The sequence below is a fragment of the Lissotriton helveticus genome, chromosome 12 (assembly GCF_964261635.1).
Source record: "Lissotriton helveticus chromosome 12, aLisHel1.1, whole genome shotgun sequence".
Taxonomy (NCBI): Eukaryota; Metazoa; Chordata; class Amphibia; order Caudata; family Salamandridae; genus Lissotriton; species Lissotriton helveticus.
This window is the reverse complement of record NC_136073.1, coordinates 142,070,001-142,095,967: the sequence shown is the minus strand read 5'-3', so window position 1 is coordinate 142,095,967 and position 25,967 is coordinate 142,070,001. Positions and strand designations below refer to the sequence as shown.

At 42.6% G+C, this 25,967-nt stretch overlaps 1 protein-coding gene across 1 annotated transcript in view; it reads left to right on the top strand.

Annotated features, from left to right (window-relative positions):
* The window catches only part of LOC144799547 (hydroperoxide isomerase ALOXE3-like), a 220,495-nt gene that overhangs the window by 176,422 nt on the left and 18,106 nt on the right, over positions 1-25,967 (top strand). The window contains exons 8-10 of the mRNA XM_078670914.1: positions 4,290-4,493; positions 5,340-5,426; positions 10,744-10,913. Of these exons, the coding sequence (XP_078527040.1) occupies positions 4,290-4,493; positions 5,340-5,426; positions 10,744-10,913 (461 nt within the window). The remainder of the gene's footprint in view (positions 1-4,289; positions 4,494-5,339; positions 5,427-10,743; positions 10,914-25,967) is intronic.

Sequence of the window (25,967 nt, the reverse complement as noted above, 5' to 3'; positions counted from 1 at the left end):
GCACATTCCAGATCAGGTCTGTCCCCGTACGAGGTCGTATTCGGCCGCCCCCCTAATATGTGGGGTACACCTAGACCCCGAAGTATTACCGATGTTTCAAGTAATATGCTGACAGATTACCTAGCTTCCTTGATGTCTGCCCTACACTCTTGTCGTTCACAGGTTGCCGCCGCATTTCCAGACAATACCGAGGTGGCACCGCATGAAATCGTTCCCGGATGCATGGTTCTGGTCAGGAACTTTGATCGTTCAAGTCCGCTGGAGCCCCGCTGGAAGGAACCCAAACAGGTCCTCCTGGCCACCCGTACTGCCGTCAAGTTGGAAGGCAGGAAGGGCTGGGTCCACCTGTCACATGTGAAAAGATTTTATGGACTAAAACCTGTTACCAAGAACATTTCCGAGGATTGTAAAGACTGCCAAAGTACTATTCTTAAGGACTGTCCCGCAAAAGACAATGATACAGATTCCTCCCTGTTAGAGAAAACTCCGCAGCAGGAGTATAAGCTTAAATTAAGGTCTAGTAAAATAAGTCAGCCAGTTTGATTGTCTAAGTCCTCCCCTAGGTGAAACGGTTAGACCGGTTTCTGACATGTATATAATAGACCCCCACAGAGAGAGAGTTAGTGAGAACTCTAAAAGTTGCACTATATTTTATGTTTTCTGCTATATTTTAGCATTATGATTTCCTGCACAGGTTATGCATTTTATTTGTGTTTTCCAGTGTCTCATGTAAATAAGTCTGCTAATGTTACAGTAGAGCACACGTTTAGTGATCTGCCTCCTCATGAACTATCTTATCGTCTTGCTATGCGTAATAATTCCTTTATCCGCATGTTACATTATTCACACCAGACCAGCAATGCCACTAATTGTTGGGTGTGTGGTCGACTCCCCCTTTCCAGACACCGAAGGGAGTTCTGCCACTCTTTCCTTATCCATTTTCACATAATGGTTCGTGTGGAGCATGGTCCACGTTAACGTCATCCTCAACAGATATGTCTTTTCTGAACAGTACATGTTTTCCAGACAAGCAAGGTCTTCCCCACAGAACAGGGTTAGACCTAGAAAATGAAGTTTATAATTTAGGTAATTATTCTTCGAATTTCATGGTCCTGAATGTTCAGTCTGATACTACTCCAGACTTACCTGCTATGTCAGTATTACCAGTCAAAGGTGAATTATGTGTCCGAAATAATGGTTCCGTACATGTAGGACATAGTGATTGTACTACTGTTGTCAAGTATAGTGACAGTGGGAAATCTATTTTCAAAGCTTCACGTCATTCTTATTTTGTTTGTGGTCAGACCGCATATGTTCGTCTGCCCCTCGATTGGGAGGGAACCTGTTACATTGCCTTCCTACTGCCACCAGTTTTCCTAGCCCCACCTGACTATCATAGGAATTCCCACCTAGTACATACTAGACACAAGAGAGACCTCCCGATTGTCGATTATACTGAAACTGCTCTAGAACAATACATAGATATCAATAAAGGTGTCTTCCCCTACTTAGGTACTGTTGTAAATAGTAAACTGATACGTAGATTAACCAGAACACTTGAAGCAGTAGTGATTGAGACTACTTCTGCTCTAGGTAACTTAACCGAAGAGCAATCCTTTATGAGAATTGTCGTGCTCCAGAATCGTCTCGTCCTTGACGTCATACTGGCCGATAGGGGCGGGGCATGTAGAGTCATCGGATCTAGTTGCTGCATTTTCATTCCTAATAACGCGCCGTCTGTTTATTCAGCTATTACCAGACTCCATAATATTGCCCATATGTTACACCAAGATCCAGGCACCTGGACATGGTCCGGTTGGTTCTGGAATATAATTTCCGCCTGGGGATGGAAAGTATTGTCATTTCTAGGTATTGCAGTAGCGATCATGTTCAGTTGCTGCCTCTGTTTACAATGTGGCCCTGCGATTTGCGGCATTTGTGCTACCTCTTGTATTCCTAGTCCCGAGTCCCGTTCTAAATCCAGTTCCAAGAAAATTCGAGGCGAGCAAATGATACTGTATGAAATGATAGATGGTATCATGAATATTGATGTTTCCTGATGGAAACGTAGTGACAAGGAGGGAATGTGGAAAAGTAAATTTTGCCATGTTCTGTGTCCCTACGTGTCCTCCATCTTATGTTATGTGTGCATGATTAATATGCATATGTATTCCCCATGTTTGATTAAAGACGCAATTACAGTTGTGTCCATCACTAGTATGCCAGTTTCCAGTTCTCGTGAAAGCTACGAGTATTAGGCCTATGTAAAGTTACGTTGCCACGTTTCTCAGTGTGCACGTTATTTCATTGTGAAATCCCCGTTTCTAGGCCTCAAAAGGGCCCGGACACCAGATTCAGCTTCTGTCTCCTGAGCCCTCGCTGAGGAGCGATACAGCCCCCACCTGTATTCCTGACCCTTCACTTACTTCCTGCCTCACAGTGCCCGGTTCAGCCTGGCTCTGCCTATGAGTCTGCCAAGAGTATGTTATGATTCTAGTTATCAGTCCAGCCCTCCTTCTCTGCATTCCTAAGCTACTGAATCGCATCAATAGTTTCCGTCATCGTCTAGCCTTTACGTCTCCATGTAAGAGAAATACTGCATTTACTGGTCATTAAATATTCTTCATCACGCACTACATGTAGAATAATGCATGCTCCAGTCTTAGAGTCTGTTAGCCTTTACCCCGATAACTTTTGGATTCTATCAACATGTTCCCTAAACATTAGATACTAGATAGGGTTTAGGTACATGTCGCCCTGACTCTCCAGACTTCAGTCTCTACTCCTAGCACAGAGTTCATAGCCCCCAGCTTCTCCTAGTAACACGTCATTGTCAGTTTGCGCGCACCATTAGGTTAGAGGTCCCGGCTCCTTAGGTAGCCCCCTCCATGTTTCCGCCCCATTTATGACATACTCTGTTACGTTTACATCACATGTCTATGTATACGCCTCTTGTTACACCCACTTTCACCCTTATCTTTCGCGACTGCTATTGACCCCACCCACTGCTCCGCCTACTGTAATTCACTGTAATGCAATTGTTTTAGTATATATACTTGTGCACTGTTATTAAGGTTAGCGCTAGCCATCCCAGATCTTGTCCGTGCAGGTTGTCCTGTTCCTGTCCTTTATGCTGTATTAAACCTGCAAACTCCTACTACCTCGAATCTTGACTCTTATTTATTGAGCTATCTGTTATTCATATATTCATTCAAAAATAGAGGTATTATTTATTTATTTACCACAACGGAGACCGTCGGTGTGGGTCCTAAACAAATAATAAGACCCGGACAACGTTGGGATGGGCTGCTAGTTTTTATATATATGTATGTGTAATGGGTTTGTATGTACCTGTAAAAAACGTACATTTCGTGGTAAAGGCATGCATGCTGAACACATATGCGTTGTAACATTTATTTTGGTAAATATTAACAATATATACATATATATCCATATGATGACACCCTAGATCCTAAAAATACCCTTGCCACCCAATAACCCATACTCACCCCAAATCCTTAAAATACACTTGCCACTATATATATATATATATATATATATATATATATATATATATATATATATATATATATATATATATATATATATATATATATATATATATAATACACATAATACTTACCTTTAATAATGACCAAAATACTTACATTTAAATGTAGTTTTGCTTAATACGGGTATGCCTTTACATTTAATGCATTACAAAGAAATGTGTTGTTAAGGCATTCGTGGTTAAGGCATACTCATTGTAAAAAAAATCGTTGCAAAAACATTTGTGGTAAAGACGTTGTCATAGTTCTGCCTTCATTGTTTCCCAATTTGGAAGAGTAGATATATCTACTCATTGTCAAAAAAACTTCTAAATTGGTTCCTTTGGGACTACAAGACTTGTCTTTATTGTTCCAATGTTACTTGCATCTCATCTTCTGAGTACAATGTTTCTAGTGGGCTTACTCCTTGGGCAGCTATTCTTTTGCTGAGAGCTAACATGTTTCCAGCATCTTTAGCCCTCATTGATGTTGGTACCGCACTCTTTTCTCACAGTATGTTCAGATCACTTATCCACTACCATTTTCTTCCTGTAAGATTTCTGAGAATTAAAGAATGTATAATGTTAGAAAGTTGCCAATGTTCTTGGCATTCTATTTTTGCAGATGTCCTATTAAGTCTAATAAATTGTGTCTTGCTCTTGACTTAACTTTTGACAGCAGCTGCATGGTCTGTGAGCAGTACGGTCCAGTAACTAGCTGTTTGTGCATCCTCCTATGCAGATAAATCAGACCCCAGGTCCAGAGAATCCCATCTTCCTGCCGAGTGATAATGAGTGGGACTGGTTACTTGCCAAGATGTGGGTGAGGAGCTCAAATTTTTCCACACACCAGGTTCTGACCCACTTACTGCATACTCACCTCTTTGCAGAGGTGTTTTTCATCGCTACATTGAGGCACCTCCCAATGGCTCATCCTCTTTACAAGGTAAGAAAGACGAATAAGACAGTGCAAAGAGACAATGTTAACTCCAAAATATGTAAATTGACTCTGTGTATAGATGGAGTATACTGTTAAATTGGGTCATGCTGCCTAAATACTGTCAGGAACAAAGCATATTGAACTACTGAGATTCTTGGAGGACTGAACATTAGCAGAAAGGTAAAAGACTAAGGGGCACATTAGGATGGCGGGCGGATTGCCCCCGCCAGGCTGGCGGCAGCCACCGCCGGCCTGGCGGGGGTAATCCGCCCACCATCCACACCTAAATGACCCCCCACCATATTAGGATGATGAGGGGGACCGCGGCGGACGGAAAGACTGTCTGCCGCTTTTCTGCCCCGGTCGCCTTGATGGCTTCTCTGAATGCCTTTCCGTGGAGGCAATGCCGCCGTAGAAAGGCATGCGGAGAATCCTTGTGGGGGCCCGTTGCGGGCCCCCAGGGACTCGGGCGGTGGGGGGTGCACATACAGCAGTTCCATGCACAGCATGGCAGGCACCGCGCCGTGCCTGCAATACTGTACATGGAAGTGCATAGCATGCCTTCCTGCCATTGTGGCAGGCGATGCTGAGTGCACCGCCCACCACAATGGTATGAATGCAGAATGCACCCGCCACTGTGGCGGGCGCATCCTAATGATGCCCACAGGACCCCCACCCTTATGGCGGGCGGTCCCGTACTACGACAGGATGGTGGGCGGACAAAGTCCGCCCGTCATCCTAATGGACCCCTATATGTTATGAAAGTGCTGAGATAGTGTTAATACAAGATCTGTTTGAAGCACCCCTTGTTCCTGTGTTTCTAATAACTAGTATTTACCTTTCCATCTTCAGCTCCTCATCCCCCACCATCGCTATACTTTGGAAATTAATGCACTCGCTAGAGAACGTCTTATTGGACAGGGAGGAACCTTCGATAAGGTAAGAGCGGGACAACCTCTGTGGCCAAGGTGACGATTTGTATCATAATATAATGTGAATTTGTAAAGCACACATTCATGCTTTGGTCTTTTGTTGCTGAAATAAGAGATATTTATTGATACTCAAGTCAGTGACACTTATTTTATTAACCTCAGGAGTATGAAATGCTGAGTAGAACAGCTAGGATTCAAACCTGTTCCCACAGGCTACCTATTTCAATCTCTTCATTAAAACAATTATACAATTGCCACATTTTTATGTGAGCGTTAGATAAAAAAGAAATATTCTCAGTCCCTATCAGGCATATACAAATCCTACATGAATGTTGCAGGATGAAGGATGCTTGTTTTGCCTTTTACAAGCCTCAAAGCGTCCGGTGTTTGTATTAGAAGAAAAGGAGCATTGTAGATCTCCCCTGACAATACATTTATCTCCCCAGTTATTGACCCAAACAGTGGTTTGGGATTTCATTGCTGTGTTGAGCATGTCTGCTACAAATAAAGGAGAACATTTACTTTACAGATCACTAATACACGAATTGGTATTAGATGTGCTTCAGATGCTGTATAATGAGTGGGGCTACTAATCCTCAAACGAGAAAAGACTGTTTGCATGACATGGTGGTTAGAGGCTTTTCCATTTATCTCTTTTTTGTTTGTAGAAGAACAACATAATAAGAACTTTCTTGAAGAAATTATTTTGGAGTGAACCTACTTTATGGGTGCACTTGCTCGCTTTCATCAGAATTCGTAAACTGCCTGAAGAAAAAGTAATTCAACATGATTGAAGGACTTTTCTGCATCGACCCAAAGACCACCAGAGGATTTACATCTCTTTTGTTGGCCTTTTCTATGAAATGCAATACTCTCCGGATATTATTGGAAGTCTGACGTTTTTTTTATAAAACGGGATGTATCCAGTTCTATAGATAAGGCATGTTGGGGCATGTTATCAAGAACGGCATTAGCGGCGATAATGGGCTTGATAATAGGCCCTTGTGAATTCCCATAGAAGCCCAGGTTCACACCAGAAAATGGGCTTCTATGGGAATTCACAAGGGTATATTATCATGCCCAATATCGCTGCTTTAGCGGCAGTTTCCTGCCGCTAAAGTGGCGATAATTTTAACGCTGTTCTTGATAATATGCCCCTTAGTCCTCTAGTCTATTAGACAGTATCTTCATATAGAAAGTCCAATTGGTCGCACCCTGCTTGTCCTACCAGCGTGTTGCCCCAAAGCATTGTGGTCCATGAAGTAAGCATCAGCGGGTGCGCCTCTGCCAGAGTCATGAGCAAAAATCACTGTTGCGTTGGCCTTCCCTGGACGCGTGTTTCGAGGTTGTTACCTCTCGTCAGCAGGGAATAGGCATATATGTAGGGGTGCTGCGTAGGCTGCCAAAAAATATTCTCAGGTCCGGTACCGCTCGTGGCACGCAGGTGCGTAACCCGGGCTCGTCAGCCCCACCAGCTCAAGGGAGCTTGAATATAAAAGAAAGTCCAATTGGTCGTAGCAAGTATCTTCATATAGATTTTTAGGTCCAAATTGAGAAGCGATATGGGCGCATTGTTCTTTAGTCTTTCCCATTATATGTATGACCATGTCAGTGTCATTGTGTAGTTACCCTACCTGCCCATGAAATGTATTGGAGAGTCTAGTCAACTGAGGTGTCAGGAGGAAAGTGAAGCGCTCGTAAAAACATTTTTTAGACCATGCAGTCAGGGTGATTTGTGTGGTTGGATATTTACTGCGTCACCTCCGCAGTAGTTATTTCTCTTTCTAAGACTCAGTGTGTGGTTAGTGGGAAGACTAGTAGGTTAGAAGTCTTCGGTCACGCTGAGTGAAGGCCTCTGATTTGATATAGGGAGCTATAATAACAGAGGAACGCATACAGTGACACGTAGGCTCCATGCACACTGTGTCACTGGAATCAAACTGTTCCCAGCTGATGAGCCCATAACAAGGGCAAAACCATTCTTGGGTTGCTTGTGTTCTGGTTCAGGGAAGACCTGGCTCGGCAGATCAGGCTGGACTGTTCTCATTGGAGCAGGATCAAGATGATTTGCATACAGCTGGGTTCAATCTGAGTTTGCATGTAGTGCAAAATACATATAGATTGGGATGTGGTCTGAGTATGTAGGTAGAAATTTACCCTGATCCGATTGGTCATCCCTCCTCGCTCCCCCACATGACTTGAGCATGGTTATCTTATCTTCATGGAATCTAATGATGATCTGCAGTAAGATTCACGGAACCCCCTTTTTGTTTAATACTGCCAAAGTTCCTCATGTGGGACTAGGTCAAAAGCTGCTTGGAGGCCCACAAACAAAACATATAAATTATCTTTTTGAATGTCTAATATTTCCATAGGATCAGTAGAAAACAGAACAGTTGCTCTATTGTGCTTGTGTTCCACTAAAACCTGCCTGCAAGGCTGACAATATATTCCCTTCGCCTATCCAGTTGAGGAGTCTCTCCAGCAAATGCCGCCAGAATGTTTTCGGCGCAATGTCAATAAGGCTGATAGGCCTTAAATTTGCCGGGTTATTTTTATCCCCTTTTTTGAATATGGGCACTTCCTCTGCACCTAACCAGGAATCCGGTATTTCTGCTCCCTTTAAAAAGGCATTAAAACTGTGATTTAAGATCACACCCCAAATTTCAGATTCAGAGAGCTATAGGTCACACAGGATTTTGTTGAGGCTTGGCGATTTACCCCTCTGCAGAGTGGCAATTGCTCACTGAGTTTCTTCTATAGTAAAAGTAAGTTAATCTATTTCCAAATCTGCAACGGGATACTCAAAAGGTACTTGACTAATGTTCTTTGGATCTGCATATAGTTGACCGAAGTGATTTTCCCAAATCTGTGGCTGAATGTGAAAGTTTTCCTCTGACTAGATTTTTCGACCCCATATTCTTGTAACTATTTTTGGCTTGTGCCCCGACTAATAATTCTCTCCAAAAACCTTCTTGCCAATTCCTTTTTGCCTCAATTTGAGTGCTTTTGTATACTTTCCTTTTCTTGACCACCATAGTTCTTGAGTCAGCTTGGATAGCCTCCATCAAATCTTGTTGAGATAGCTTGCAAGACTCGTCAAACCACTCAATCTTGTTTTTTGCATTTATCTTGCCCCTGCCTACCTTGCAGAAATTGTTTTTGAGGCTAATCAGTAACCTCGTGAATATGTCCACCGGAAATTGCCTCTCCAGTCCCTTGTTACCCAAGTCTACCAGTGAGTGGCCTACTATGTTGTTGTAGATATGTGCAGAGAGTTTGCACTCCTCTCTATCACTGACCATTTAACCCTCCTTTTGTTATTACTAAGAACAGTTGGAGTGGGTAAGCTAATCTCTGAGCAAGGCTGGGAGGAAGTGAACACGTCAGATAATTCTGGGGGTAAGGAATTGTGGTCACTATCAAATCTCTTGATTACCCACATGTCCACTAGCTTGCACCACAAGCGAACATCAAGCAGGATGTAGTCAATCCTTGTTTTACAATTTCCTCTTTTGTATGTATTGCCGGGCTCTTGATCAGAGGTGGAGCGCCCATTGCCAGCCCTTAGCCCTAATTTAAGAGTAAGAGAGGCAACTTGAAATGCTACCTTCAAAGTTCTTAGCAGGCTTTACCTGCCTTAAGCATAGAATGCCTAGATCATCATCCTCCTCAACCGTGACATTCATGGTTAACTCAAGTGGCTTAAACGTGATGTTTAGGTCCCCAGTGAGGATTATGTTGCGTGATGGCCTCTCCCTTTCCAGAACTCATCTAGAGGGAGAATAGTGGTGCTGGGAGAAAAATCTGTTGTAGATGTTGACCAGGAGCACTGAGTTATTACTAGTTATTCATTTGATGTTCAGGGCCAGTATATTTATGGAGTTTATGTCATACTTTTTAATGTGAACCCCTAAAATGATTTTAATCCAGATAATAAGACCCCCTGCTGGACGTCCTTTCTAGGACGGTATAGCTTCAACACTGTAATTGGTGAAACCCACTCTAAATATTTTATCAGTGGCCCATATCTCCTGAAAAGGAATATGTCATAGCTGTCCACCAACTTCCCACACTCTTCAAAAACAATCTTGGACCTGAGACCAGCTATATTTCAACATAATAGTCTCCGTTTCTTAGTAGGCTAGGTTTGGGGAGCGTGCCATTCTTCTTGGCTGGCCTAACCAGTCATGGTAGTTAGTAATATGGTCATTGAAATAAGGGAATGTCCCTCCTCATCACTATTACGCTGAGGGAAGGCCTCTGATTCTGATATAGGGAGCTATGATAATCTAGGAAGGCACACAGTGAGAAGTGGGTCCTGTGCTCACTGTGTCACTGGAATCAAGCTATTCCCAGCTTATGAGCCCATAACAGGGGCAAAACCGTTCCTGAGTTGCTTGTGTTCCAGTTCTGGAAAGACCTGACTCTGCAGTTCATGTTGGACTGTTCCCATTGGAGCAGGATCAAGACTGATTTGCATATAGCTGGGTACAATCTGATGTGACATGTTGTGCAAAATACAGATGTATTGGGATGTGGCATGAGTAATTGCCGGGGCCTGAGATTAATTCAAACAGCCCATCCATCACTTTTTGTATACTTTTAGTATGCAGCCATAAGTGGGAATGGTATGCCCAGACATGGGTCCCATGCACACTGCGTCACAGGAACTAAGCTAAGCCAGCTGATATACCCATAACAAGGGCAAAACCAGTCCTGGCTTGCTTGAGATCTGGTTCAGGGAGGACCTGATATGGCAGATTGTGCTGGACTGTTCCCATTGGCGCAAGGTCAAGATTGATTTGCTTATAGCTGACTCCAAACTTAGGTGGCATGGTGTGCAAATTGACAATAGATTCAGCCAGAGTAATTACCAGTGGCTGAGATTATTTCAATCATTCCATCCATCACTTTTTGTATACTTTAATGTCTCTCATTAATTGGGATGGGTGTGCCCAGATGTGGGTCCCGTGCGCACATTGTCACTGGAACCAAGCTATGATGAGCCCATAACAAGGGTGAAACCAGTCCTGAGTTGCTTGTGTTATGGTTCACAGAGGACCTGACTTTGCAGTTAGGGGTTGACTGTTTCCATTTGAGAAGGATCAAGACTGATTTGAAAATAGATGGATCAAAACTGAGGTGGCATGGCGTGCAAAATAACGATGGATTAGAAAATAATGCAGCAGAGTAATTACCTATGTCTGAGATTCATTCAAGCATTCTATTAATCACTTTTTGTAGTCTTTCGTCTATGTGTAGAATAGTCTGGAGCAGCCTAGAAAATGGGCCTCACCAGAAACTGAAATTTGTATCCTCAGAACACAGCCATCGGGGTGGAAGGTCTTGCGGAGCTGATTACAAGACACATGAAGTCTGTGAACTACACTTCCATTTGCATTGCTGACGATCTCCAATCCCGTGGGGTCGAGTCCTTGCCTAACTTCTACTACAGAGATGATGGGTTGAAGATCTGGTCAGCCATCGAGAGGTGAGATGATTTGTTTGTCCATACATTGATTGCTTCTAATGAAGGGGTATGTTTTCTTTGCTGATTTTATAGAATGCTTTGATCAACCTTGAAATGTAAACAAGTCAATGTCTATTTGCAAGTGAAAAAGAATATTTACAACTTGTAGGTTGAAAACGAAAGAAGAAAAGGACTTTTGAAACAGTTTTGGCCTGTGCTTGCATGGAGGAAAAATAAAGAAACCTTAAAAAAAAGGCATGCATACCTTGGAGCAGGTGCTGAGAATATTCTGGACCTAGCAGGGGCACATGAAGTGATCAGCATAGAGTTGTCATCTTGCTCCATTTTATTGTGATGGAATATACTGGGATTTTATTTGACAGATTACTGACATCAGGGGCCCTAATATGCACAGTGCACAATTTCCCTATTTGCATAAGGTGCGCTGGAAGCAAACAGGGAAAGTGAGCCCTATTATGCTGAATGCATTGCCTTTAGGGCAGCTGTGAATGGGTGCTTGACCTGAAGGCAGGGCTTTTCAAGTGAAATATGGAGCTGTTTAAAAGCTGCTCTGTGTTTCACAGTTGAGGTGGTAACCTGCCTGTAATTTCAAGAGGGGAGAGAGATCTCCTTTTCAGGCAGGTGTAGTGAGTGTGTCAGCCTGTAGGGTGTTGTCTGGGTGGTACAATTTCGCCCCTACAGAGGACTTACATCAAGGGGTACACTTTCAGTGTGCCACCTTTTTGTAGTGTACTTTCAATGCAAATCCTGGCAGCTTCTTTGCCTTGCATCTGCATACATAATCCAGTGCAGGTACAGAGGAAAAGAGATTCCCTCATTTGCATGGGGCTAGACCCCAAGCAAATGAGGGAATGCCCTTTCAAGATGGTGCTGACACTACATGTGTACCAGTGCTTTCAGTCATAACAAAACATAACATAACATGTGTATTTGTAAAGTGCACGGTCACCTCTACTGGTATCTGGGCACTGAATAACAGATGTTTGTTGTTTCCCAACTCAATGGTACTCATTTATCGACCTGAGGGGCTACACAAGTGTCTGTGGCCCCTTCTGTAAAACCAAAGTGCCCTGGGGGTGCAAAAAGTGGGCGCCAACTCCCATTGCGGTCCCAGGGCAATTTGTGTAATACGGACCATGGTGTATTGATCCAGTTGGCGCAATGTCAGTGAATTCAAAATACAACACCCAGAATGCATTAGGTCAGAGATCTTCAAACTTTATTGCTTTTAGTTCCCCCTAAGCAAGATGTTTTGAAGTTTGGCCCCCCTCCAAAACTTTATCAGAAGAATTGGGGGAGCGGTAGAGAAGGGGCTGAGCACAGTGGGTAAGACTTATGAGATCATTTCAGTGGTATGTTTTTTGTAGCTCATAGTCCACATGGAATGTGAAATTTTGAAACCAGCAAACACATCGGACAAAACCAGTAATTGACCCAAAAATACTGCTCCCCATAGTTGGGCTGTCAAATGAAAATTAAGAAGTAGCAGCATAGAGTCTAGATAAGACTGAGAGGTGGCAAACCTACCTAGATGCAGCTAAAAAGGAGGTCAAAAAGGGCTAAATGATTGATAAACCGAGAGCAGTGAAGACAAAGTAAAGTTCTAAATATTTAATAGGCAATGAAATTGAATCCCACAAGAGGTAGGAAATCATTGTAAAAATGACAACAGAAAACAAAACAACAAGAATAGGGTCCCTACATAGAATGTGTACTGCTGAGAACAAGAAAGACCAAAAAGAGGAACGATAAATCATTAGGAAGTCCTACATACAGAACATCAATAGCCGGGGAATGGGAGTCAAGGCTTGAAACTAGGAGTAATAGAGAACCAAGTTTGGTATGCTTTTGAAATGTTAGTGACTGATTTAATTGCAACCAAGGTTGTGGACCAGAGATGCCCCGTCATCAGAAGATTGACTTGATATCTGAATAGAGGACCACTCTGAACATTGCAGGAAACAAGAGAACTTCTGTCTAAGAGGTATGACCACAACAGAATGTTCTTAGGGAGCCACACTCTTTCTATAGGAACCTTCCTAACATAGTCAGGTTTTCCTGCACACACAGGTCACACACTCTGCCAAAGAGGCCGCGGTCTGCGGTCTAGGCTCTTAAAGAGTGAATATCTTTGCAGCTGCTACCTGGTTTGGGGTGTGATTTTCAGGTTTTGATAACTTAGACCTTGCAGTCAGTCCTGATAACCCCATGATCAGGGAAGCAGCCCAAGCCATAGTGAGGTCAAATGGGGGCAACTAGGACTGCATACTGGGCGTGACAGGGGCAGAGGTAGCAAGCGTTCTTGAACCCATCTGCTCAGATTCCTAAATTTTCAGGTCACTGAACTGTAATTTTCCTCTTCTGACAGCATTCTCCTCCTTAAACTCATCTCTGGAGGTGCCCTTAAAAGCAGTTTGGCTAGAGTCACAATGCACAGCCCATGGTGGGTGTAAGCGAGGGTGTATTAAAATTCTCTGCTGCTTTTGACACCATTCATCATACTGGTATTCTTCAAAGCCTTGGAGTTCTAAAAATCAGCCGATGGATAGTTTCCATTTTATGGAAGAGAACTCTGTCAATCCAGTTAGAGGATCACTGCTTGCCACCAAAACCTTTGCTCTGGAGAGTACTACAATAATCCACTCTATCCTCTTTACTTTTCAATTATGTGCCGTTCCCCAGCCAGTACAGGTGGGAGTATCTCCATCCTGGCCTCTGTGCTACACTTGCCCCAAAAATGAATGAAAGATAAATTGTTTAATGTCATTATAGCAAGATTGAAATATTATTGATTACTAATAAGACATATATGTGGGAACAAGCACTTTGGCCACACACAATAGGCCAGTGTTCCACTCCTGGGAAAACTGCCTGTAATCTTGGCATCATATTAGATGACAATCTCTTGCTCGATTTGCAGATCTCATCTGTAACATAATCTTGTTTCTTTCAGCGGGAACCACGTAGGTGGGTCTTTACATATTTTTTAGTTTCCAATAAAATTATACTAACAAATACCTTCAACAAGACTACGCTGTATTATGGGAATATGGCGTATCCGTGGCTCGACAAAAGGGGCTGAATTGTCTGCAACGGTTTTAAAAAGTTTGCAATAAGGCAGAACTTTGACCTGATAAAATGAGATGACTTCGCTCGTATGGAAAAAATACATTGATTGCCAGTGAAGTAACATACAGAATGTAAAGTGGTAAAAGTATGCTGACACAAAGGCACTAGCTTTGTACCAATGTATTATATCTGAGTGGCAGACACAAATACCTATTCCAACTTGCTGTTCTGTTTTGCGTCATCTGCTTTTGGTGGTGTGGCTGGCCAAGGGAGCATTCAAAAAATTAAAATACCCCACCTTTGATCAAAATCCCGATTGGCACTGAGTGAGGGAGTGAGTGAGATAAATGAACCCAGTTCTCATTTGGTTACTTCCACAACGTACTTCCTAAAGCAATGTAGCAAAATGGTGCCCTTTACACTTCAGTTCTCAATGAAGTTGACCCTCCATCATTTTCTCTCCCCTACCCCCACCCATCTTTCTCTCCATCCATTCTTCCCTTTTCCATCCGTCCTTTTCTTTTGAGTTGTATTTCCCACACCATAGCCCCATCATGCTATTGTTTGAAGACAAATGTTAAAGAAGAGAGGCAGCATTTTAAAGAACTTATGTAACACACACTGCCATACTGGCAACCAACCCTTTGCTCAAGCTGCTAAACTGGGAGGTTCATCGCTGTTCATTGGGGTCCACAAAGACCAACAAAGACATCACATTTTATTAGGATGATCAGTGAGAAGATGATGTCAATCAATCAGGGGTTTATAAAGTGCACTACTCACCCGTGAGGGCCTCAAGGCGCTGGGGGAGGGGATGCAGCTCTGGATCAGTTGAAGAGCCAGGTCTTGGGGCTCCTCCTGAAGGTGTGCTAAGTGGGGGTGGGGCGTCTGATGTTGACTTGGAGCTTGTTCTAGGTTTTGCTACGACGTAGGAGAAAGCCCTTCCGTCTGCACTGGTTCTGCAGATGCGAGTTGTGAGGTCGGCCAAGCAGAGGTTCCTTTTGGGTACGTGGAAGGAGACTCTTTCATTGAGGTATTTGGGGCCGATGGTGAGGAGAGATTTGTAGGCGTGGGTGAGAAGCTTGAAAGTTACTCTCTTCTCGGTGGGGAGCCAGTGGAGGTCTCGTAGGTGCTGGTTCTTGTGCTGGTATCGTAGGGTTCCGAGGACGAGTCTCGCTGCGGTGTTCTGGAAAGTTTGGTGCTTGCGTAGCAGGGTTTTGTTGATGCAGACGTAGAGGGCATTATCATAGTCCAGTCTGCTGGTTATGAGCGTGTGGGTGACAGTCTTTTGGCATTTGGGGGGAACCACTTGAAGGTCTTATGGAGGATGCGGAGGGAGTTGATGCAGGTTGAGGTCACAGCGTTGGTCTCGGGTCATGATGAGGGAGGAGTCTAGAATGATGCTGAGGTTCTTGGCAAGGTCTGTCGGGGTGAGTGGGTTTCTGAGCTCAGGGGGCCACCAGGAGCTCTCCCATGCAGTGGGGGAGGGTCTAAGGATGAGGACCTCCGTCTTCTCCGATTTCAGTTTTAGGCAGTTGTGGCTCATCCAGGTTGCGACATCTTTGATTCCGCCTTGGAAGCTGAGTTTGGTGTTTTCCGGGTACTCCACAGTTTATAGTTGTAGGTTTGGAGAGGAAGTGGAATTGGGTATTTCCTGGCAGGGGGATGAGAGCTAATCACAGAAGAGGGACAAGTGTCTAAAGCCAGGCACTACACAATCCTTTCTGCAGTGACAAATCTGAAGAAAAAGAAACAGAAAGATGCCATGGGGCTGTCTTTACACTAGAAATGAAAGTCACTTTACCCTCCTCTTATAGGGCAGTGGCTCAATTCAAACGTTGGCTTGGAGTTTCCAGATCTACACTCAACAATTAACCTCGACAAGCTCACAACCAGTCTCCATGAGTAATCTATGTACAGACATTCAAAAATGTACTCCTGTCCCTATACATTCAACCACCATGCATGCACTTGTCTCCCTCTGATACCTCATCTTGAGCACACATGTATTCAACATCCATATCCTACATGGAAGCAGTGAAAGGGATTCTAGGCAGATCTTTTACCAGGAGCGGCCAGAGAGCATTTACCTTTTACAGTATAAGGCAAAAATGGATTGTGCTTTTTTTTTTTTTTTGTCCTCATTAAGCAACAGTTTAAAGGTTTCAAGGAAGGTTTCAGGGACCCTTCTCAACTTCGGGCAACTCTGAGAAAGGGAACCTCATACCTCCATATACTTGTAAGGAGAGGGATCCTTGTATCGGATTTGGGATGAGCTAGCCATTGTGGCTTCTCTTACAAGCCTTCCTTGATATTGTTGCGGTAGCGTAATCATTGGACATTACAACGAGGTATAATGAAGAATCCAGATATATTCCACCATATGGTATACCCTATATATACACATCACAATTTTACATTTTGAATCACCCTTTATGAAACTCTTCCCAGATGTCCCAAATTTTATATTTTTTAGAGCTAAGCTTCTTATTTTTATCAAGGTTATACACTTTCAAGATTGACGCCAGCCATTCGTTATGGGTCGGTGGAGCTGGATTTATCCATTTTACACAGATCTCTCTCCTTGCCAAAAGAATCAGAATGAAAATTAAATTCTCTTGAGCTCTAGACAAGGGGCTTATTACATTTATATCGATGACCCCAAAAATAACTAAGTTCATACTTACAGGTAGTTGTCTTCCCAATACCCCTTCTAAGGTATTACCCACATCTTTCCAGAAGTTATCCAGACTGGGACATCGCCAAAACATATGGAGGTCGTCAGCCATCTGTAAGGCGCATTTTGGACAGCTCTTCACTGTGGCTCCGTTCATTTTGGATAACCTTTTCGGAGTCCAGTAGGCTCTGTGTATAGTGAGCAAATGATTTCTTTTGAGAGCAGCAGACGTTACAATCGACCAGCATTTGTTCATAGATACTTGCCATAGGTTGCTTGTATCCAGCGTCGGCAGGTCTTTTCCCCAGGTCCTTTCCGGGATTAGGAAATCATCCTCCCCAGCCGAAATTAAGGCCCAGTACCAAAAGGATGTTTCTTTCAAAAATGGATTTCTCGTCTGCATCTTTATTTCCAGGGAGATGTTACCTTTCCTAGTTTCTTTGAGGGTCTTGCTCCAACTCAATAGCCGGTAATATTGGAATTTCGAAAGAGTAGAGTTTGTACATTGAGATAATATTTCCCATTCAAGAAGTTTATTATGAAAGAGAAGCTGTCCCCATTCTGTTATTCCGGCAGATATTAGAGGGATCGCTAAACTGTCCTTAAGGCAGTCTGGTGTCGTCTGGGAATCCCAAATCGGGGCCTTATCGCTATAGAAGGGGATATCTACTGTAGATCTCACACAATACCACAATCTAGCAGCTGATTTCAGGACCTTCAATTTAATTTTTTTGAAGAACTTCGGGTGGCCGAATGTGTACAAAAAGTGGCTGGTGTTGTTCGTTAGATTTTGTAGGAGTAGTGGATAATTTTCATAAGGGCCCAACAGCACTCTACTGCTTTTAAATTGGAAGGCTCTGCAGTATTCTAGGAGGTCTGGACTAGCTATACCTCCCTGTTCTTTCTTTCTCCTTAGTTTATGCCAAGCAATTCTTGGTTTCTTTGAAGACCATATAAAACTGGATAAATCACCCTGCATCTTTTTTATCTTTTCTCTATTAGCGGGATAGCTTTAAATATAAAGGTGAATTTTGGCAAAATTGCCATTTTTATGATGTTAGATTTACCCAAGAATGTTAAAGGCAAACCCCTCCATACTTTCAGGAGCTTTTTTACTTCAAGTTCTACCCTATGGAAGTTTATTTGGGTTATTCTGTCAATATCTTTTACTAAGTCGATACCCAAATACCTTATTTTTTCTTTACAAAAAGGGGAGACAAAATTTTCCTTCCAGCTTATCATTTCAGTTTTAGTTTGATTTATCTGGTATCCAGATATCCTCCCAAAAGATGTTAGGGTCTCTTCTGTTGTTTTAAGAGCCTCTTCCAGATCTGAAGTAAAAATCATGAGATCGTCTGCGTAGAGCGCTACTTTCTTATGCCACCCTTGATAACAAAATGGGGAGATTGAGGGGAGATTCCTGAGACATTCTGCAATCGGCTCGATATAGAAGTTGAAAAGCAAGGGGGAGAGGGGACACCCTTGGCATGTTCCCCTACCTATTAAGATATTGTTTGTTAGGTTGCCTTTGATTAGGATTTTAGCTCTAGGAGAGTTGTAGATGTTTTTTACAGCTTTTACAATGTTATCCCCCAACTTAAACTTTTTTAATACCTCACTTCAGTAACACCAATTAACTCTGTCAAACGCTTTGGCAGCGTCAATGGATTGTGCTTTTACTATAAACAGTTGCTGCCATCCCTGACAGTCTCTTGCAGCCCAGTGAGATGTCAGTAGACTCTTTCAAAAGGGTGGGTACACTGTAGGTGTCTCTCCTTACCACAGAGCCATGCTCTGAGGTCTCATGTTATCATAGTAGGAGCTCCTTAGTGAACATGCAGGATTGTCATGTATGCTGAGGCAAAACTATTTTAAACCGCCTTGATTAGAGTGGACCTCCAAGCAAGGCAAGCGCTATCCTGAGCCATGCGGGGGGTTTTCCAATCCAACACTTCCTGGTTGCCAGTCTTGTTTTTGGCATATTGCAGACATGTACACCTTTTTCAATGGAATTTTGCGTTGGTGTTGGGAACGTAGTTATATAATCACTGGCTTAGCCAATCATGTCTGGTTTCAATATGTTAATGCATACGAACATGAGTATGCCCAAGGGTGTATTTGCACATGCTTGCGTTTGATGTGTTAGCATATTAACTTCAAACCTGCTAACTTTGACTGTGTTTGTTTTCTATAGTAATAAAACGAAAGGCTACCACATTGTTTCTAGGAGTGGTGCCAATCTTGGAATGGTAAAACAGCGATGCAGTATGTGCTGTACCTTTCCAATACATGTTGATTCTAAACTTGATGGCGTCTTGTAATGCTAAAGCAATGATGCACTGTGCACAATACTGTTTCAAGATGGCTCCTACATATTGACTCGGTCAGTGGTTTGGATGGAGAAAAGCATCTATAAAGTGGATGTCACAGTGAAAGTAAATACAGAAAATATTGGAGTGCATGCCTGGCTTAACTACCTAAATATGACAAAAAGCGGTGATTAATAGTACATTCCACAAGTAAACTAGTTCCTAATGCACCACAATATAGTCAGAACGTTTCATGCAAACAACTAATTAAAAGTAAATGAGCGGAAAAAAATTATTTGTGTATATCCAAGATATCAATTAAAATGGCCAAAAAGTCCTGATGCAAAGTAGTCAAGTCTGAAGGAGACTGAACTAAAGCGTAATTAATGTATGTTATATTTTTGGGGAAATCAAAAGGTTTTGCTTTCAGAAAGGCATACAAAATTGGCTTTTTAAATTTTTGTTGTTACTGGTCACTTCATTCACATCGACATCGAGTGGGCACCTGTAGCAGCAGTCTGGAGTCACTGTGAGTGCACTGATAAGACCAATTGCTTTTGTAGTTGGCAACATGAGAATGCATTATATTGCCCTTTCTATTTGCTGTGGGAAAAGTCCTCCCTCTGAAAGAAGACCTCACGAGCAGCTCATGAGCTGGCTCTCCATGTTGCATATATGTCTTCTGGCAAGTGCCCTGTATGATGTTGTCCTCTTCCAAGACTGCAGCCAGTTCATCACCTAACCTTCATGCTGCACAACATGTCTGCCACCAAGTTCTTTCATAGATGTGGCTCGTCTGCTGGAAGACGACACAAGCAACTCAGAAGCACAGCAACTTGTTTGAGGCAACATCATCTGACCTGCACATGAAGACATAGCAAGTGAGCGCTTTGACCTGCCCCCAACATCAAGGTGTCATGAGAGGTCTGGAGACTGCAGCATCATTATCAATGTCCCTTTGGCTATATGGCTCTTACCAAAAGCCTTGGTCACAACCCTGAGCACCTGTGCCCACTCCCCATACCCTACAGCCTCAGTACATGCTGGTCCCCCCAGGCTCCATGTGCTTCTAGTGCAGGCCTCACCCACCTCCTCTGCCACAGATCCACTCCTAAGTCAGTACAAAGGAAAATAATCCACATTTTATATGGGATGTATTCTCGTTTTAGATATTGCTTGTTCTTGTTATCTAGAGAATTGCTTTTGAGGCATGCTGAAATACTGATGGTTCTTTGATCTACACGAGCGTCTCTGTAGAATTACCCAGAAACTCAAGGAGTCTGGTAGCACGAATTAAAGTTGTTTTGTTGTGAACCTCCAGTGTCTGGGATTCACACCGGTAGGTTTACCTAGCCTTATGAGTCACTGACATAGCCTTGGCCTCTATGGAAAATTGGAAAGCAGACAGGTCTGTCCCACCCTCTCCTATGGGCTGTACTCGTAGAAATGTTAGAAGGCTAGAATCTGACAAACCTCAAGAAGAGCTAGCAGGCTATAAATATGAAGAGGTACCTTGAATTCCCCTACATCATTTCACACACAAACCTATGTATTTATAATAATTGGTGTTTATTGTGTGCTAATCTAATATATATCACATAAATATGGATTACCGCCATGTTTATGAATCCCTCAGCCATAATAAATGTAAATAATATGAATATCATGTAAGCACCAAACATTAATTATCACACACCCATAGTGAATTCGTTCAGGAAACTACCACCTTTTCTATCAGAATTACGGTGTATCGTGTATAGCACTGCGAGGCCTCAGGGTAGTCTATGCGCTATATAAATATAATTTCATTTCATTCATTATAGTTGCTGAGCCATGTAATACAACCCACATACTTGCTGCAGATGAGATGATCTTCAGGATCATGTCTGGACAGGCAGTATGTCCCTGACCATATGAGTTCTCCTTTCATCCCATCCTAATTGAACTAGTTTAAATATCTGTCTGCCCATAACAATTATATGGAGCTGTTAGAAGCACTTCCAAGTGTGAACCCTCTGTTGTGCGAGTATCAACATGTAGCTGAAAACAATGCTTTCATTTGAAGAACCTGGAAGTATTTTCTCCACTGAGTATGACGTTAGTGCAGAAACCAAACAACTAGCAACACCATTGCACTGAAAACATATTACGTCCTCACTGTTCGTGAACATGAGTAGTGCAGAAGTGGAAAAATAATGCACGCAGCAAACTCACACACACAAAATAATTAATTACTCTGCATGAATTCTAAAACCTAAAACAAGTTCAAAATAGGAAATGTATTAAAAAAATATCGACAATGTTAAGAAACGTGTCAAGGCATGTTAGATATATCATAAATAGAGGCATTTCTGAGTTCCACCATCACAAAACGTCAAGCATTTGTGTTCTTCTGCTCACTCTGAGTTGTTCTGGACTATGGCACCTTCATTACTCTTTATGGCAAACTGTGTTTTTTAGAAATGAATTATCACAATGTTTCCTTGTAGATTCCCCAATTTGAAATTGCCCTAATAAAATGTTAATAGGTTAGCCAATTGACTTTGGTATTTTTCAACAAGTCCTCTTTCTTGTGGTACAAGTCTCCCACATTTTCCAAGACACGCTGAAGAGACTGATAACTTTTTGGGGGCATAAATGTGATATTGATCAACTGTTCTCCCATGTTGTGTACGCACCATGATTTAATGAGCTATACAGGAGTACACACCCTGGCTTCTGCACATGGGATGGAGGAAGAGTGGGTAAAAGCCAATAACTGTTTATGCTTGTTAAGCTTCCCTTTTTTCTTAAGAACTGAAGAAACAGGTAGATAAGAAGTAGATGAGAAAGGAAGATAACTGCAGATGTTGAAACTGCACCTGTCCTCACTCCTCAGAATGTATTCGTGCTTTGCCAAGATTTCTGTTCATGATTGTATAAAGCTTAACTTATGTAAGTAAGTAAATCTTTATTGCTCAGTTAATTAAAACCATTGCAATTTTTAGCATATAATACATTAGTTAAATACTGTTATTGTAAACAATGTAAAAGTGAAGATGACTTTATATTACAAAAGAAGAATAGTTGTTACTACAGAAATGTAGACTTCTTTCTAGCTGAACATAGAGTTAAAAATAGAGTGAGTCTCTTGATTTGCCTGGACTAGTTGTTTCCAAAGATTTACATCAGGGTGTAGACCGAACTGTAATATATGATTCGAACGGAAAAAGGCTTGTTTTTTCAGCAGAGTCTTATTGGTCCGTAATGACCCCCTACTGTTTTATTGTGTGCTAATTAGTGTTCAGGGGTTTGTTCATTCCCATGTTGAATGGTTGAATCCTCTTCGTAGCCCCTTTGAGTTTTACTTATTAGCTTGGAATCATCCAGTGTCTGCCTTCTGTCGTTCTTGTTTTTTTTCTGCTTCCTCCAGGAATTTGACAACATGGCTTGCTAGTTGAATATTTTTTCCCTCAACGCAAGCCTTAAGCCCAGCTGATTAAAGGGCAATTTAAGGTGAGATCTACGCTCAGTGTCCAGACCTTTACAGGTGCATATTAGGTGCTGGATATCTTCCTTTGCGTTTCCACATATTCGGCAAGTGGTTGTTGCTTGGGGCCTTTTCCATGGGGGTCGATGGTTTTGTGCCGGGAGTTGGCCCAGCCGTAGGGGTAGGAACTTCTCCTTTGTGTGCCTGGTGAACCCGACTCCTAGATAGCTTTGGCAGAGACTGCTTGTATAGCTTTGGATGCCTATCCAGCCATGGACCCGGTTAGCTAGGCTTGCTTTATCCTCAGTTAACGAGATAGATCTTACTGATTTGTTAACTAGCTGTTTAAAGGTGTTATGAGACATGCTGAGATTCCAGGCTTCTTGTAGGCTCGAGGAGTTTATTGAGTGCTTAAGATATTTTGCGGCCACACTGTTGCTCTTACTTTCTATCTCCTTCCATAGATAGTGATTTAGACTTACGGCTTCTCCTCTCTGGATCTTATGCCATCTTTTGGCGTAGGCACCCATTCGCTCCATCGATTGGTTTCTCAGGCCAAATTTCAGCCTTATTTGAGCCTGGGAGGTGTAGTTGGGCAGGCTGAAAATCATTCTCATGGCCTTCACTATTGTACTGTTCAATAGCTGAGCGTCCCTCCCTCGGAGGCATTCGCTTCCGTAAGTTACTGCCGATGTTAATTTTGCCTGGAGCACTTGAAGCAGGGGGGTGAAGCTTCGGCCGACTGCTTTCGTTTTGAGGCTCCTTAGTGCTATCGCTATGCTAATGCCCCTCCGTTTTATTGCTTCCTTTTGCTGTTGGAATGAGCAATTTCTGTCAAGGATTACCCCCAGGTACCTGTACTCCTCCACTATTTCCAGTCTGGTCCCTCCCATGTGCCAGCGGAATCCTGCTGATGCTGTTTTTCCGTTTATCTTCATTATTTTCGTTTTTAGAAGGTTAATGCTTATGCTATTCTCTGTTGAATACTTGAACATTATGCTGATCAGATGCTGGAGTCCTATTGGTGTTCTGCTGATTAGCACAATATCATCAGCATACATTAAGTTGGAGAGAGTAAGACCGCCTATACTTGGAGCATGAGAGTTGCTTTCATCCAGCTGCTGTGCAAGGTCAGACAAAAAGATGTTGAATAATGTTGGCGCTAGCACGCAACCTTGTTTTAGGCCTTTTGTGGTCATTATTTTTCTTGACAGGAAGTTTCCTGATCCTGGCTTGATTTGGACCCATGTGTCCATGTGTAGTAAGATCAGCTGTGAGAGTAGCCCTGATGGAATGTTCCTTTCTTCTAGCTTTGTCCATAGTAAGTTTCTATTGATGGTGTTGAACGCTGAAGTAAAATCGATAAAGCATACATACAGGGGTAGATTGGCTGTCTTTGTGGCATCGATGAGGAGCGAGAGAGCCATCATGTTTGATGTTGTGCCTATTTGTTTGCGGAATCCTGTCTCGGTGATAAGGATCACTGCATTTTCTTACAACCATTCCAAGAGCTCCTCTAAAAGGAGGCCAGCATAGTATTTGGCTTCGTTATCGATTAGGGCTACTAGTCTGTAATTTTTTGGACCCTTTATGTTGCCCTTCTTATGTATTGGCGCTATATTAACTTATGAAATCAACTGTCTGCACACACATCTGACTCAGCTATTTCAATGTATGTCAATGTTGTTCAAATGGTATATAAAGATAGGGCCAGCTGCGTATGGCAGAGCATGCTTGGAAGCTGACCGCTCTGTATCTCTCAAGCTTGAGTTTAAATACACATACCTCCATGACTGTTTGATTGCTGTTTCCCATTAACAGACAGGTGTCCATGATTTGTGTGCTCACAACCTGTCACAGTGTATGATCTGAGAATCACAGAATTGTATATAATATTCCGGACTGAGAGACGTAACACCTCAGTGTCAATTAAGGCCCACACAATCCTCATCTAAAACTACTGTATGATTTGGGTTGAAGCTCTAGCAGTGGTAAAGAAGAATGTTGGTGCCATCAATTAATATTTTGGTGAGTGATTGTCACCATAATGAATGTTTGTATGGATGTATGGATGACTGTTTCTGATCTGTTAGGCAAGATAGGATCAGCGTAGGTTTGTAGAGCAGCAACGGATGTCAGCTTGGCTAAGATACATGGACGAATCAGCCAATGTAGCTTGCACAATTCAGTAAACCATTCCTTAAGCACTGATATCTAAAAAAGTACCCCTGCAAACGTATTGTGAACTGAAAAGTCATTACTTGTATGACCCTGCATCGTTAGGATATAAATCAATATTTTGCTCACACCTTGAATGCAAGTACTACTCTCACCATAAAGAGAGCACTAACTATCCCCACAGTAGAACATGTGTGAATGCCAAATGTTATGTGATGAGGATATTTTTGTATGGAGCATGCAGCTACTCCCAGCCAGAACAGTCAAAACTGTACTTTGCATGATGTGGCTGAGTTGTGGGGTTGGTATTGTTGTAACACTAGACTCTTGAACCTGGGTAGATTTCTGGAGCCAACAGACAGACGACGGGGGACTGATGTAGAGGGGCGGTCTTGGGTGCAAGCCTTAGGTGCCTAGATTCATAGGTATGCACAGACAGCTGATCTAGTGAACTGCTTTAATAATTTTATTTGTTCCAGGCCGCCGGCAACTGTTGATTCTTTAGAGGCTATACATAAATGTTCTTGCTCCAGTCTCCTTCCATATACCTTTCTCCTCATCGCCTTTCGTTCTCCTTCTCATCTCAACCCGCCCCCTCACTTGGACTCTCACATCCCTTTTAGCCCGGAAGGAAGCATGCTTGGATATGGCATGAATGACTGACGGCATTGGGAATTATGTGATCACACAGATAGGTAACTGCTCTGAGGTAATCAGCTTGGACCTGAGCTGTGAAAACAAAAAGGTTGCCCACTGAGATCACCAGCAGCAGCACCCTGGAGAGGACATTGATAAGGACCAAGAGAGATGACAACTTTGGTATAACCCAAGGCTTCAGCTCAGCAAAGGGCAGCCCTGCTGATATAACAGAGTTCTATAAAACAAAACAAGTTGTATAAGTGCCAAAAGGGAAAGGGGATGACTGGGGCCCTTTCCCTTTATGATTGTATAATAAAAAGTATGTTGGGGAATAGGCAGTGGTCTGGGGACTCTGAAATATACTTTAAAAAAAACATTTTTAAACTTAGCCCTGTTTACTTTAACCAAATCAGGCTGGATTTAAAAAAAAGATATTTTACATAAAGGCAGTCACAGATATGTTGGACTTTTGACCCTAGCTGGCCACCATCCCTGTGAGTGCCATAAATCGGTAATTTGCGATCACCTCATTACTGTTCATTAGGTAGGTCAGATTATGACCTAATCAAAATGTTATGAAGCACCCTATTAAGGGCTGCATGCCTGTGGACAGACAGTGAGTGGTCATGCCCTGAAGTGAACAGCAAAGAGACAATTCCATTCTTCCTGCTTGCACAGAAAGTTCCCTTGGGCACTGCAAACATGAAAGTCAC